At 42.0% G+C, this 15,918-nt stretch overlaps 1 protein-coding gene across 2 annotated transcripts in view; it reads right to left on the reverse strand.

The window, feature by feature from the left end:
- USO1 (USO1 vesicle transport factor) overlaps positions 1-15,918 on the reverse strand; it is a 90,163-nt gene that overhangs the window by 21,933 nt on the left and 52,312 nt on the right. The window contains exons 10-14 of one of the 2 annotated variants that reach the window (XM_051819677.3): positions 11,392-11,532; positions 8,813-8,901; positions 7,969-8,123; positions 6,793-7,004; positions 4,802-4,822 (exon numbers count right to left, since the gene is read on the reverse strand). In XM_051819677.3, the coding sequence (XP_051675637.1) occupies positions 4,802-4,822; positions 6,793-7,004; positions 7,969-8,123; positions 8,813-8,901; positions 11,392-11,532 (618 nt within the window). The remainder of the gene's footprint in view (positions 1-4,801; positions 4,823-6,792; positions 7,005-7,968; positions 8,124-8,812; positions 8,902-11,391; positions 11,533-15,918) is intronic. The other variant, XM_051819678.3, reaches the window with a different exon arrangement.

Raw genomic sequence — 15,918 nt, forward strand, 5'->3', positions numbered from 1 at the left:
ATGTGCCTGAGAAAGCAGCAGAAGATAGTTCAAATCCTTGGACCCCTGGGAGACTGGGAAGAAGCTCCTGGCTTCAGATCTGCCCAGCTCTAACTGTTGCAGCCATCTGGGGAGTGAATGAGCATATGGAAGATCCCCCCCTCCCACTCTCCCTCCCTCCCTCTCTCTGTAAAGTCTGCCTTTCAAATACATAATTTTTTTTTAAAGGAGCATCCTACCAAACCACCAACTGATGTCTAAGACAGCAAAACCAGAATTCCATACTAATCTCAAACTTTTTGATGTCTGCCCTTTGGAGTCTAACTGAAGAAAAAGAAAAAGTTGAAGACAGACTGAAACACTCCACTTATATAGTAACAAAAAAGATAAAGTCCTCAAGAATGAGATTAATCAAAATGGTATAAAATCTAAATAAATAAAAATGTGAACTATTCCTAAAAAGCACAAAAGTAGATATATGCCAATAAAATAAAGCCATGCTCCTAGGAAGACTTAACTTCATGAAGATGGTAACACTAATTTAGAGAATCAATGTGATTCAAATTAAAAGACCAAAAGTCATTTTCTTCTTGGAACTAAACAAAATAAACAAGTGAAAATAATTAGGGATACTGTGAAACAAATGAAGAGTAGTAATGAGGGGATATCAAATCATGACTAGAAATGGAATTGTATGCCAAGTCTAGATAGATTCAATGCCAGTGGAAGCTGGTACAGTTCTCTATTGGTGGGCCAGTGCCGTGGCTCACTTGGTTAATCCTCCACCTGCGGCACCGGCATCCCAAATGGGCGCCAGGTTCTAGTTCTGACTGCTCCTCTTCCAGTACAGCTCTCTGCTGTGGCCCGGGAGGGCAGTGTAGGATGGCCCGAGTGCTTGGGCTCCTACACCCTCATGGGAGACCAGGAAGAAGCTCCTGGCTCCTGGCTTTGGATCGGTGCAGCGCCGGCCGTAGCAGCCATTTGGGGAGTGAACCAACAGGAAGAAAGGAAGACCTTTCTCTCTGTCTCTCTGTCTCTCACTGTCTATAACATCTACCTGTCAAATAGGGGAAAAAAAAAAAAAGTTGTCTATTGGTATTGAAGAGAATCGGATTAGGAATTCCTGTGGATATACCAAAATCTGAGGATACTCAAGTCCAGTACATAAAAAGATGCATTTGCATATAACCTACACAAATCCTCCTGCTTTGAGTCACCCCCAGATTGCTTGTAACACCAAAACAATGGAAGTTCTATGTGAATAGTTATTATACAGTATTTTGTTTAGGGGAAAATGACAAAAAAGCCTGTATATGTTTAGTATAGACATATTTTTAAATATTTGAAAATTTTCATCATGGGGTTGGTTAAATCTTTTTTTTTTTTTTTTTTTTTTTTTTTTTTGACAGGCAGAGTTAGTGAGAGAGAGGGAGAGAGAGAAAGGTCTTCCTTCTTTTCATTCACCCCCCAAATGGCCGCTACGGCTGGCTGGCTGCGCCGATCCAAAGCCAGGAGCTAGGTGCTTCCTCTTGGTCTCCCATGAGGGTATAGGAGCCCAAGCACTTGGGCCATGCTCCACTGCCTTTCTGGGCCACAGCAGAGAGCTGGAGTGGAAGAGGAACAACCGGGACAGAATCCGGCGCCCCAACTGAGACTAGACCCGGGGTGCCGGCACCACAGGCAGAGGATTAGCCTTAGTGAGCCGGCCTGGTTAAATCTTCAGATGCAAAAATGAGGGGCATTGAGGGATGACTGTGTATGGAAAATGTAGCAAACAACTATCTATTTGGTAACAAGTGCACTTTTAAAAACATTGGGACACCCAGACTGCTATCTAGAAAAAGATCAGTGGAGCTATATACTGTTCCTTGAAAAATAAAGTTATGTATAAAAAAAAAGAAATTAGAAGGCAAGAAGGCATGATAGGAAAACATGGGTAAATTCCTTAAATTTTGAAATGGGAAGGCCTTTCCAATATGATTTAAAATGCTGAAGATGGGGTAGGCATTTGGTCTAGTGGCTAAGATGATGGTCTGAGGTGGTGCAGCAGGTTAAGCTGCTGCCTGTGATGCCAGCAGCCGTGTCAGAGTGCCAGTTTGAGTCCTAGTGGCTCTGCTTCCCATCCAGTTAGTTCCCTGCTAATGTGCCTGGAAATGCAGTGGGGAGTGGCCCAGGTACTTGGACCTCTGCCACCCATGTGGAAGACCAAGGTGGAGTTCCTTGTTCCTGGCTTCAGCCTGGCCCAGCCCCTACTATTAATGGTCATTTGGGGAGTCAGTTTGTGGATGGAAGATCTCTTTTTGTTTCTCTCTCTATAACTCTGCCTTTCAACCTTTCAAGTAAGTAAATAAATCTTTAAAGATTTATTTTTAAATTTATTTGAAAGGTAGAGTTACAGAGAAAAGAGACAAAGGGAGAGAGATCTTTCTTCTGTTAGTTCACTCCCCAAATGGCTGCAACAGCCAGCACTAGGCCAGGCCACAGCCAGTAGCCAGGAGATTCCTCTGGGTCTTCCACATCGGTACAGGGGCCCAGGCACTTGAGTCATTCATTCTCTGCTGTGTTTCCAAGGCACACTAGCAGGGAACTGGATGGGAAATGGAGCAGCCAGGACTCAATCCTATGCCCATGTGGAATGCCAGTGTATCAGGTGGAGGCTTAACCTGCCATGCCATATGCTGGCCCCAGTAAATAATCTTTTTTTAAAAAAAAGGTTTATTAAAAAAAAGTGATGGTTTGAGTCCTGGTTTTGCTTCTGATTTCATATTCCTGCTAATGCACATCCTGGGAGGCAACAGGTGATGGCTAAGGTGGTTGGGTTCCTGCCATGCAAGTGGAAGATCCAGACTGAGTTCCTGGCTCCTGGCTTTGGCCTGGCCCAGTATAGCCCTTGTGAGCATTTGGGGAATAAACAAGTAGATGAGAGTTCTCTGCCTCTCAAAAAAAGCAAAAAGCAAAAAAAAAAAAAAAAAAAAAAAAAAAACCACACACACACACAAACTAAAAAATACCAAAAACTGAAGTGCTAAAGTTGTGAAAGAAAAGTATAAGGGAAAAAAAAAATCAAGACACAACACCAAGGTCAAAAGACAAATATGATGTCAGGGAAAAAAAAAATCTGTAACTCATATATCATTTAACCAGGGTTAAATGCTTTACTATAAAATGAACAATTATTTGAAATATAAGAAAAAGTGCAAATCCTTTTCTATCATCCCCTGAGTATGTGAACCACTGATATTTGGAGAAACAAACGGAGGCTTAAATGATATTTTCCCAGTGTTCTGAAGGTTTACTTATTAGAGGCCACAGATTTTATGGGATGGAAGAGAATTTAAAAGAAAACATTTTAAGTGGAATCTTCTATTCTTTGTCATAAGTAATCAAATTTTCCCTATTATACATTCTAGATAAAAATGTCTCTCATTTCTACTATGTACATTCCAAGTCTAATATCTTGCACTGTTTTAAAACCTAAAAAGCCAACATTTTAAATGTCTTTTGCTCAGCATTAAAAGGAGGCTCTGGCATATTATGATGCAGATCACTTTCTAGTGCTAGACTCTGGGACATGAAAAGGGAAAAAAGGAAAGGAACATCATGGAACTTTCTAGAATTATGAAAACAGTCTACATCTTTTGGGTGGTGGTTACAGAGATACATTCAAACATCAAAAATCCCCTTGTGAGTAGATGTTTAATGTGGTCATTAAGACATCCATGTTCCACACTGGAGTATCTGGGTTTGACACTCTGCTTTGTCTCTTGACTCCAGCTTCCTGCTATTGTAGATCCTGGGAGGCAGTAGGGATGGCTCAAGTAACTGGGTTCCTCCATCAGTGTGTGATATCTGGGTAAGTTTGTGGCTCCTGGCTTGGGCCCTGGCTGGGACCATTACAGGCATTTGGGGAGTGACCCAGCTGATGGGAATTTTCTGTCTTTCAAATAAATAAAGATAAAAAAAAATCAGATTGCATATATCAGGTGTGTACATTTTACTAAAGTGCATAAATTAGTGTCTCAAACAATACTCTTTTAAATGACTGACTTGAATACTTATCTCTAGTCTCTAATATAAAAACCTCAACAGCCCACTGCTGTCAAATATATGTGTCATTAACACATGCTAAATCATGCTCACATATAGAAACACAATTCGTATGTACTAAAACACATGCCCAACCATGGATATTAAGGCCCACTTCTATTTTGCCAAATATTAAAATACACAAAACACAACCATCAAACAAACCAACAAAACCCAAACCAAGCCAAACACAAAAAACACTTTACTCTCACACATCAAGAACTAAACCCCAATGATAGTTGTAGTTTATGGGTTATACCCAGGATAATCTGTATTATTTAACTTAAAATCTTTCCAATTACAAAATGATACTTACTATTCCATGTTTAAAATAATCTAAGTAATATAAAAGTTATCTCAACCTTTCATACATGATTAACTATACACAAAATTCTTAACCCTAAATTTTACTTCCTATGAAATGGTTTTAGAAGAAATAAAGAAACAAGCTTCACAAAAAACCAAAACCAAGGAATCCCAGAAAGTGCAAGCAGCCCTGGAGGAAGCATAAGTACACAGCTTCAGATTCTCTTTCCCATAGTTCTTAGCAACACCACAACAAAAATCCCACGGAGGAAAACTGGAGAGCCACGTAAGATAGAGATAAACTTGCTGACATGTAAGTGTGAGTAGAATATAAATTCAAACAAGCAGTTAAAAATATTGCAAAACCCAAGACAAAGAAAAAGCCTTGCTGTAAGAGGAAAATGCCTAAGCTGAATCAAATAATACATACCCGTCTGTTGATCTTATCACCCTGCAAATTATACATTAAAAATTATTCATAAATATCACTACTCCAGAAAAATTGGATTCTAGAAAACCCCTCAAAATTCTTTCACAATATTTCTACATACCCAAGCCAATAATTTTGGACTGGATAATTCTAATCTTTTATTGCATAAAAATGATACATATTTTAGAGGATAAAGGGTTAATTTTAGAGCACCTTGTGGGGAAGACATCACCTCTTTAGGCTTTCTTACTATGTACCAATTATAATTACAATGTTAAAGCAAGGTCTGTGGAATTGGAGTCAGACAGTTAATTACTATTTGGCTTTTAAAAGGCTATTTTTCAATATACAGCAACATGAGAATGCCAAATATTAATTAAGATACAAAAAGTTTGGGGTAGTTTTCTTGTTAAGAAAGAAGTGATAAATCAAAGATATAATAAGCTTTAATGGAAGTAAACCAATTTTAAACAACATTCTACTCCTTCACTATAGTCAATTTTAAGCTTTCCTCTGTAACTTCTGTGGATGGCATTGGTATTTCTTTAAAAGCTCAAAATAAGGAAAAATTCAACAAATGAGGCAAAATTCACAATTAAAGAACTCAGCACAGTATCATGTGGGTGGGTAAGAGGGTGGCAATCAGGGCCGGCCCTGTGGCGCAGTGAGTTAACGCCCTGGCCTGAAGCGCCAGCATCCAACATGGGCGCCGGTTCTAGTCCCGGCTGCTCCACTTCCAGTCCTTGGGCCCCTGCGCCCACGTGGAAGACCCAGAAGAAGCTCCTGGCTTCGGATTGGCGCAGCTCCGGCCGTTATGGCCATCTGGGGAGTAAACCAGTAGATGGAAGACCTCTCTCTCTGCCTCTACCTCTCTCTCTAACTGTCTTTCAAATGAATAAAATAAATCTTAAAAAAAAAAAAAGAGGGTGGCAATCTTAGACTGGCCACATTTTTCATCCTCCCTGAGTGACTGTGAATGTCAATGACTTCCTAGTTTTGCTAAAGCATGAACTTTAACTGCTCAACAGCAAGGCTGGCACATGTCAGAAAGTCACTTCATAGAAAGTAACATTCCTAAATATGTAGCATCCACACTTCAAGAGAGTTTTGTTGTTCTCAAATGTTTAGTGATGTTTTTCTAGGCCTTATTAGATAAGGTATGTGTGCTGGGAACTTGAGGACTCACAAACATCAAGGGGGACACTGAGTAACTACACATGCCATGGACTGCTGTTTTTGTTTTTGAACAATCTGTTGCTCTGGGGAGAAAACGAGGGAGGCACACAACTACCATCTTCTTTATGCTGTTCCCTCTCATCAACTAACCTGAATTCAGTCACCTAGAAAAAAAGAGAAACATCACTAGGCTAATCCTCCGCCTTGCGGCACCGGCACCCCGGGTTCTAGTCCTGGTTGGGGCGCCGGTCCTGTCCCGGTTGCCCCTCTTCCAGGCCAGCTCTCTGCTGTGGCCAGGGAGTGCAGTGGAGGACGGCCCAAGTGCTTGGGCCCTGCACCCCACGGGAGACCAAGAGAAGCACCTGGCTCCTGGCTTCGGATCAGTGTGGTGCGCCGGCTGCAGCGCGCCGGCTGCGGCGGCCATTGGAGGGTGAACCAATGGCAAAAGGAAGACCTTTCTCTCTGTCTCTCTCTCTCACTGTCCACTCTGTCAAAAAAAAAAAAAAAAAGAGAGAGAGAGAGGAGAAACTGATATGCAAAAACATCATGGATGACTTAAAAAGAAAATAAAATCAAAACCACCTTTCTGCTCAGAACATGTATTTCCACCATGAATCAGACCTTATTAACTATTGGGCCAGCCCTATAAAAATTTTCTTTTCACAAAACTGTTTCTGGTTACAATGAGTTTAAGTCCTTTCTTTCCTTTTTCACCTGCACATTCTAAGGGCATCCTTAAATCGCTGTTATCACTGACATCAAGGCATATAGCTGAATCATTTTCCCGACTGGAGAAGTTTCATGCTGTATTTTACCTGTGACAGGATATTGGTGCACTGTTGCAGTAAGGAAACTGGAGGGTTGCCGATATTCGTAGCAAGTTGAACCCTGAGCAATTGTTCTTTCTGGGTTGCATTTTCTTGCAAAGCATGGGCAAGGGCCACAGCAGCACACCAGTTTGAAAGAGAATCAGTAGAAAACAGACCTCCACATAGTAACTGACCAGCTGAAACTGAATTTCCCATTGCTAGAAAGATGGGAGGAAATCAAATTTAGAAGAACTGCTGTCTTTTATACACACCCAAATAGTATGAAATACTACTGAATACTATTTACTAATCAGGAGTATCATGTGACATTTCCAAACAATGAAAGTCTGCTTTTCAAAACAAAATTAAGAGAGAAAGGAATCTTAGAAGAAAAGTAGCAGAATGAAGACATATTATGACACTTTAGGAGTTAAATTAATGATAATATTCCTGGGGGTGAATATCATGATTAAAAATAGCATTTCTAGAACAAAGTTAAGGAAATAACATTTCAATTATTCCTCTTATCTGATTTTTTATGGTAATGATTTTATAAAAAAATTTTGGGTAAACTGTAACAAAGTTTTGACCAAAAACTCAGAATGTATGTGATTCAAATGAACTCCACTGATTTATATCCAATTACTTCTTTATCAAATTGCTCTTAAAGTTAATAAAGGCAAATCTTTAAAGAATTCACCTCTGGTAAAATGAAGTATTTAAAGAAACCATAGAAAAGGCAAGACTATGACCTGTACTAGAACAACAGACCACGATGTCCTGTGTACTCCGGTAGGGTTATCTTTAGAATGGTAATTACTACCAACAGCAGCTTCTGCTTGTTGGCATCTATTACATTAGGTATCTGGGTGAGTGATTCACATATGTAATGCACTAATCCTCAGACTACTTCTAGTGAGGTGACTATTACCTCCCCACAACTCGATATAAGGCTCAAATTAAAAACAACTTGTCCAAAGTTACACAGCAAGAGAAGTAGAAATTCCACAATGCAAACTGTGGTCTGACTCCAAAGCCCGTTTTCTAAAACCATGCTTAGGCTTTGGAATTCCCCTGAGCCATACATATTTTAAGCTAAGGGACAGAGAGACAGATTCAATTAAAAGTTTGAAAGACAATTATTTTCTTTCTTAAGAGAGAAATTAGAATTAAATTATTTACCATCAATGGTGGAAGGCAGGAGTGTTGACACAATCTCTCCTTGTCCTTTTTGGTTTTTATATAAGAAGCATTGGAAACAATAGAGAACAGCACATCGCAAGACAAACGGCTGCCTTTCATTTACCATGGACATGAGAAGCACTACAATCGCTGGCCTGTTGCATTTGAAAGGAAAAGAACAAAACAAAACACTGCAACCAGGTATACAAATCATTATATATGAATATATGTATGACTAGCAATTCATTTCTGTTTACTGAAGAATCACAGCCAGAGCATGAGCAAGTTAAGGATTTCATTCTCCATCTCAGACAAAAGGAAAGTAGCTGAGAGAAATGAGGTAATCTGCCTGCTTAAGGGACATCACTAGGAAGTGAAAAAGGTGTTATCTGAGCCTACATATCTAAGTTCCAAAGATCAATGTAATGTTACCACTCTTTTAAAATACCAGTATTGCAGCAGGCACTGTGACACAGAGTTAAGCCACAGCTTGGGACGTCTGTATCCCATGTTTGGGGTTCCTGTGATCAAGTCCTGCCTCTGCTTCTGATCCAGCTTCCTGATTATGTGCCTGGAGGGCAGCAGGTGATGGCTTGCACGCTTGAGTCCCTGCCATTCACATCAGAGATCTGGTCGGAGTTCCAGGCTCTGGGTTTGGACATTCAGGTTATCTTCCGCTGCCTTCCAAGGCACATTAGCAGGAAGCTAGATTGGAAGTGGAGCAGCAGGGACAGGGACTACTGCCCAAAGGGGATGTCGGTGTTGCAGGTGGCAGCTTTACCGGCCACGCCACAATGCTGGGCCCATATATGGGCCATCTTAACAACCATTTCCCTTCTCCTACCTTGGTGGGTTTGAGGGTGCATTTACAGAAGCAAAGTAGTCTTGGTTTACTTGGCAACCTCGAATAACTTCTGATACAGTATTTATGGTCTGTTAAGGGGAGAAAAAAAACAAAAAGGCAGAAAAAGTTAAGAAGAAAACCTTTTTTTAAAAAAATGTTATATACTGCTTTTATTTTTAAATGTCAAAATTCAGACACAAAAAAGATAAAAATCTGTGATAGCATTATAATCTATATTTTATTTTATTTTTTTGACAGGCAGAGTGGACAGTGAAAGAGAGAGAGACAGAGAGAAAGGTCTTCCTTTGCCGTTGGTTCACCCTCCAATGGCCGCCGCAGACGGCGCGCTGCAGCCGGCGCACCACACTGATCCGAAGCCAGGAGCCAGGTGCTTCTCCTGGTCTCCCGTGGGGTGCAGGGCCCAAGCACTTGGGCCATCCTCCACTGTACTCCCAGGCCACAGCAGAGAGCTGGCCTGGAAGAGGGGCAACCGGGACAGAATCCGGTGTGCTGGCACCGCAAGGCAGAGGATTAGCCTAGTGAGCCGCAGCGCCGGCCAGCATTATAATCTTGTAACACTTTTTCAAGATAAAGTTCCAAAACACCAAGCATGGGTCTCCAATTAAAAATAACACTTGATCACATACATTTAAAGTCTCAAAAAAGCCCACAAAGACTAATAATTACAAAATCTGGTTTTACAAAAGAGGAAAATGTTACTTCAAAATTTTAAAATCAGGCTGGCGCCGCGGCTCACTAGGCTAATCCTCCGCCTAGTGGCGCCGGCACACCGGGTTCTAGTCCCGGTCGGGGCGCCGGATTCTGTCCCGGTTGCCCCTCTTCCAGGACAGCTCTCTGCTGTGGCCAGGGAGTGCAGTGGAGGATGGCCCAAGTGCTTGGGCCCTGCACCCCATGGGAGACCAGGAAAAGCACCTGGCTCCTGGCTCCTGGCATCGGATCAGCGCGGTGCACCAGTCGCAGCGCGCCGGCCGCGGCGGCCATTGGAGGGTGAACCAACGGCAAAAAGGAAGACCTTTCTCTCTGTCTCTCTCTCTCACTGTCTACTCTGCCTGTCAAAAAAAAAATTTTTTAAATCAGAGAAAAAATTTAAAATGCATTAAATTAAAAATTCAACCTAAGGATGAAACTGAAAGAACTTCAACAAAATAGAATAAAAAACGAAACCATATTTCAAAGCAATATGTTGTACATGATAAATACACACAATTTTAATGTCAATTAAAATGATTTTTTAAAAAGACAAACTAGATTCAGAATATCCAATAATGTGTTCATAGAGGTGAAGAGAATAGAATTAAGGAATATCAAAAATATCATTGAAACAGAAGGCATCCATTCCCAGCTCAAAGGGCCTTGTGCGGGAGGAGTGGGGAAGAGAGCTACACTACAGCACACCATCAGTAAATTTCAGAAAACCAGAAATGAAGAAAAGGCCTCGGGTTTCTAGAGAGAAAAGGCAGGTTACATTAGAAAGAAAAAGGCTCAGGATTCAGACTTCTCAGAACAACCCTGGAATGATGTTTTGAAAGCTGTATTTGTGATTTCCAACCCTGAATCCTTTATCCCGCTCTGAAAAAAAATGACATTTTCAGAAAGAAAAGGGCTAAAAAAATTTCTTGTCTTTTACTTCTTTCAGGAAATTAAGGAAAATAACATAATAAACCAAGGAGTAAAACAAGAAGATATAAGAGCCAGATAACCAAAGAATCCAAGTCAAGACAGGGGTGAAAGTAAATCCCAGGAGGATGGCAAAATAAAGTCCCAGGACCCCAGGACAAGAGACATGTAGCAGAACTGGAGCCCAGGCTGCAGCAGGAGGAGGGGGGTTTCTGGAAGGCCCAGGGTGCTACAGGTATGATGGCACCAATGCTATGCAGAGACACAAGATCAGTCAGATGAAGAACAGAGTGACAACTCATGAAAGGTACAGGGCTTTATGTGGCTTAGCAGGTGCAGTATTAGTATAGTCATTACAGATAGTAACTGACTGCTGACAAGTATGAATCCCATAATTTTGGGGTGATAGGAGGAAGTAAAGTACAAGGGCAGGGGAGGAGTGAAGCCAGGCCAGTTGTTTTTATTATAAAATTTTTTTATTATATTATTATCATTATTTACACTTTAAATGTACATGTGTAAACTTAAAACAAATTAACCTTTATTTTTTCTTTAAACAACTTATTTTCTTATAGGTAAGAAACAGAAAATGCCACACATCAGGGACAAAGAAAGAACTATTCTATCCAACTATTGGTTGAGTAAGACTATAACACCTTGTTCTCAAAATTAAAAACCTAAATCATACTATGAACTAATGAAAAATCCTTCTGGATGGACCTGCTGAACGTCAGCAGTAAATCCTACAGAACCTGAGGCCTGTAGTATACCTTCTGGAATCAACACTGTCATCATCTTCACTTGATAATGTCAGGGAAGAATTGAACACATAAGGGTTAACTACAACTGTTTTTTTTTTTTTTTTCCCCAGCGAGATCTGATTCCTAGGATTCCTGATTCCAATTTGCATGGAGTGTGGCCTCTTCCTGAGCCATGCTTACCTCGGTGAGGATATCAGCAGGAACTCCAGTAGCCATTAGGATGGTGCAAAGCTGCTGCAACAACCCACACTGGAACATAGCCTTCTGGCAGCTGCTGGTAGCTCCGGGAGGGTTGGTGGGGGATACCAGTACGCGAACAAGCTGAGAGAGAAAAGGAAATCTGTTCTTTAAAGAACTGCAAAGGCTTCAGGCAGCTCTGACGGAGCAAGCAAACCTGGGAAGCACAGGAAGGAAACCCAGGAGCTCTTTCTTTCGTGCTCCCCCGGCAACAGCTCTGTGAGAGGGCAACTCATTGTGTTATCTGCTGCACATCTCCTTTGGGTGACTTCAACTCCAAGAGACCAGAAACTGCCTTGGTCACTTTTGTGTCCCAAACAACAAGCACAGCATCTGCAGGTCTGAAAAGAGAACGACCAAGTTCCTTCTAAACTGGAAATATTTAAAGAGCAGCTAAACTAGTAACTGGGGACAAGGTAGGAAGATTTATGCATTTGGCAAAGGGTTGGTCCTGTTAATTGCTAATACTAATTATTATTTTTTAAAGATTTATTTATTTATTTGAAAGTTAGAGTTACACACAGAGAGGAGAGGCAGAGAGAGAGAGGTCTTCCATCCACTGGTTCATTCCCCAATTGGCCGCAATGGCTGGAGCTGCACTGATCTGAAGCCAGGAGCCAGGAACTTCTTCCAGATGCAGGGACCCAAGGACTTGGGCCCTCTTCTACTGCTTTCCCAGGCCATAGCAGAGAGCTGGATCGGAAATGGAGCAGCTTGGACTATAACCGGCACCCCTAAGGGATGCCGGCACTGCAGGCAGCGGCTTTATCCTCTACGCCACAGTACCGACCCCGCTAATACTAATTAAATCCCTACAGTTCTACAAATACTCTGAATATGAACATGAAGTTTTAGAACCACAAGAAAAGACAACTACTAAGAGAGCACTTCAAAATGTTCATGGGACACTAGAATCAAAAGATAAGTTTGGGGCTGGTGCTGTGGTGTGGTGGGTAAAGCTGCTGCCTGCAGTGCTGGCTCGAGTCCTGGCTGCTTCACTTCCAATCCAGCTGTCTGCTGTGGCCTTTGAAAGCAGATGGCCCAGGTCCTGAGCCCCTGCACCCACGTGGGAGACCTGGAAGAAGCTCCTAGCTCTTTGCTTCGGATCGGCACAGCTCTAGCCGTTGTAGCCAACTGAAGAACGAACCAGTGGATGGGACTCTCTCTGCCTCTCCTTCTCTGTATAAATAATTCTTTTTTTTTTTTTAAAGATAAGTGTATTCTATGCAAAAAGATTCTTAAATCCATGTATAGTTTTTTCCTGTAAAGCAATTTTCTGTGAACTTTTTGAAGACCTCCAAATTTAGGCACAGCCACATCTTCAAAATAATTTTAGGGGCCAGTGTTGTGGCATAGCTGGTAAAGCCACCACCTGCGATGCTTGAATCCCAAATGGATGCCAGGTTTGAGTCCTGGCTGTTCCACTTCTGACCCAGCTCCCTGGTAACGCACCTGGGAAAGCAGCGGAAGAAGGCCCAGCTTGGGCCACTGCAACCATGCAGGAGATGCAGATGAAGTTCCTAGCTTCGGTTTGGCTCAGCTTTGGCCACTGTAGCCATTTAGGGAGTGAACCACTGGAAGGAAGATTTCTCTCTCTCTCTAACTTTGCCTTTTAAATAAACAAAATAAATCTTTATACCCCCCCTAAAAAAAAGAAAAATAATTTTAAACGTATCATGCTTTTTAAAACTAGTTATGTGTACATACAAACTCTTACATATCAAGGTCAAATGAGATATTAATGAAACTACTTTGGTATAAGCAAAGTGCCTACAAACAGAATTCACATGGTGGTAGTGGTATGACTAAGCACTCAAGACAAACTCAGCACTATAGCTGGTGCATATCAAAGACTGTGACTCACTGAGAAAGGGGATCTGTGTGTGGAGGGGTGGCTGGGGGGGAGTTAAATATTAAAATAAATAGGATTGAAAAGTGGTATTTTTTCTTTTAAAGATGTATTTTATTTATTTGAAAGGCAGAGTGTTGGGGGGGGGGGGGTCTTCCATCTGCTGGTTTACTACCTAAATGGCTACAACATGCAGTGCTGGGCCAGGCTGAAGCAAGGAGCCAGGAGCTTCACCCGAGTCTCCCACATGAGTGCAGGGGTCCAAGCACTTGAGCCATCTTCTGCTACTTCCCTAGGCACATTAGCAGGGAGCTGGATTGGAAATGGAGCAGCTGGAATTAGAACCGGTGCCCATATGTGATGCTGGTGTCACAGATGTGGCTTTACTGGCTATGCCACAATGATGGCCTGAAAAGTGGTATTTTTATTCTTGGAGAATAAAAAGATGACTAGGAATCAGCAGAATTTGAATCAGTGAGTAATGAAGAAACAGATTATTTAGATGTTTCCATGTCTGGCTTAACACACACTGCCAAGTGGACTGGTTAATAAGTTGTCACTAAGGAGAGGCTTTAGCAATGTACACTGACTGGTTCCTATCCTGGGACTTTGGTTACCAGATTTGTTGTTGTTTTCTTCCCTTAATTTATTTCCCACCTATCCCTATTTCTTTTATTTATTTTTTTGGGGGAGGACTATTTAAAACGCATGCCAGGCAATATGTCATTTCTCCCATAAATATATTCATGTATACACCTCCAACTGAAAAGGATTTTGAAAACATAATCACGCCATTTTAACTTTTTTAAGGTTATTTACTTCATATACTTGAAAGACCGAGAGAGAGAGAGAGAATCTTCTATCCACGAATTCACTCCACTAAACGGCGGAAACAGTCAGGGCTGCGCCAGGCTACAGCCAGGAGTCTACAGTTTTATCCGGGTCTCCCACGTGCACGGCAGGGGGCCAGGCACTTCAGTCATGATCTGCTGCTTCCTAGGATGCATTAGCAGGAAGCTGGTCACAAGTGGAAGAGCTAAGACTCAAACTGGCATTCAGATTTGGGATGCAGACGTTCCAAGCAGTGGCTTAACCAGCAGGGGATTGAACCAACGGAAGACCTTTTTCTCTGTTTCTCCCTTTCACTGTCTGTAACTCTACCTCTCAAACATATAAACAAAATCTTTAAAAAAACTAGTTATAAAACTAAAATGCTATGAAAAAGTTAAAATATTACTGAACTTTTCAAAAGATGTTTCCAATAATGATTGTCTGTAAAATTTGAATGAAAAAAATCCCAAAGATCAAGAGGGAGAGGTCTGTCATCTGCTGGTTCGCTCCCCAACTGGCTACAATGGCCAGAGCTGTGCCGATCTGAAGCTAGGAGCCAGGAGCTTCTTCCCGATCTCCCACATGGGTGCAGGGGCCCGAGCACTTTGCGAGAGCTGATTGGAAGTCGGAAGTGGAGCAGCCTGGACTCGAACCAGTGCCCATATGGGATGCTGGCACTGCACGTGGCGGACCTGCTGTGCCACAGCACTGGCCCCAGTTTATTCACTTTTTTGAAGTCAAGAATACTTATAGGGGCCAGCGTTGTGGCACAGCAGATTAAGCTGCTGCCTATGATACATCATGCCATATTGGCTCTGGTTAATGTCCCAGCTGCTCCAGTTCTGATCCGGTTCCCTGCTACTGGCCTGAGAAAAGCAGCAGAAGATGGCCCACGTGTTTGGTCCCCTGCAACCCATGTGGGAAACCCAGATGAAGTTCCTGGCTCCTGGTTTTGGCTTGACCCAGCACTGGCCGTTGTAGCCACCTGAAGAGTAAACCAGCAGATGGAAGCTCTCTCTGTAACACTTTCAAAATAAATAAATCTTTAAAAAAAAGGGAATACTTAAAGAACCAACTCATTACACAACTACACTACTGTATTTTCCTGTTTGTATGCTACACTCAAAAACTTTTTTGGTAAAATACTACTCTATAAATTGACATTCTCTACATAGTAGAGAGTAATTCTCTACATAGTACTTTAAACCACAAAACATGAATAGGCCCCTCAAGCAGTTTAATCTTTCCATGTTTGGCAGAAAATGTTTGCACATCTTATGATCCTCTCACTCTCTCTAATGTCAGCTTTACTTTTCCAGAGGAATTTCCTTTAAGAAAGTAGTGTTAGGGGCCGGTGCCGTGGCTCACTTGGCTAATCCTCCGCCTGTGGCGCCGGCATCCATATGGGCACCGGGTTCTAGTCCTGGTTGCTCCTCTTCCAGTCCAGCTCTCTGCCTTGGCTCAGGAAGGCAGTGGAGGATGGCCCAAGTGCTTGGGTGCCTGCACCCACGTGGGAGACCAGGAGAAAGCACCTGGCTCCTGGCTTCAGATCGGCGCAGCTCCGGCCATTTTGGGGGTGAACCAACGGAAGGAAGACCTTTCTCTTTGTTTCTCTCTCTCACTAACTCTGTCAAATAAATAAAAATAAAAAAAAATATATAGAAAGCAGTGCTGGACAAAGGTATCATGCTCTCTATTTGGTGATGCTGTTTCTAGAACGTAAAAGACTAATAAATTCTTGAAATATGCAATACTGACGAGATAGCTAGGAATGATGGAGTTACAAATAT

The sequence above is a fragment of the Oryctolagus cuniculus genome, chromosome 8 (assembly GCF_051225735.1).
Source record: "Oryctolagus cuniculus isolate XC-2025 breed Fujian yellow rabbit chromosome 8, ASM5122573v1, whole genome shotgun sequence".
Classification (NCBI taxonomy): Eukaryota; Metazoa; Chordata; class Mammalia; order Lagomorpha; family Leporidae; genus Oryctolagus; species Oryctolagus cuniculus.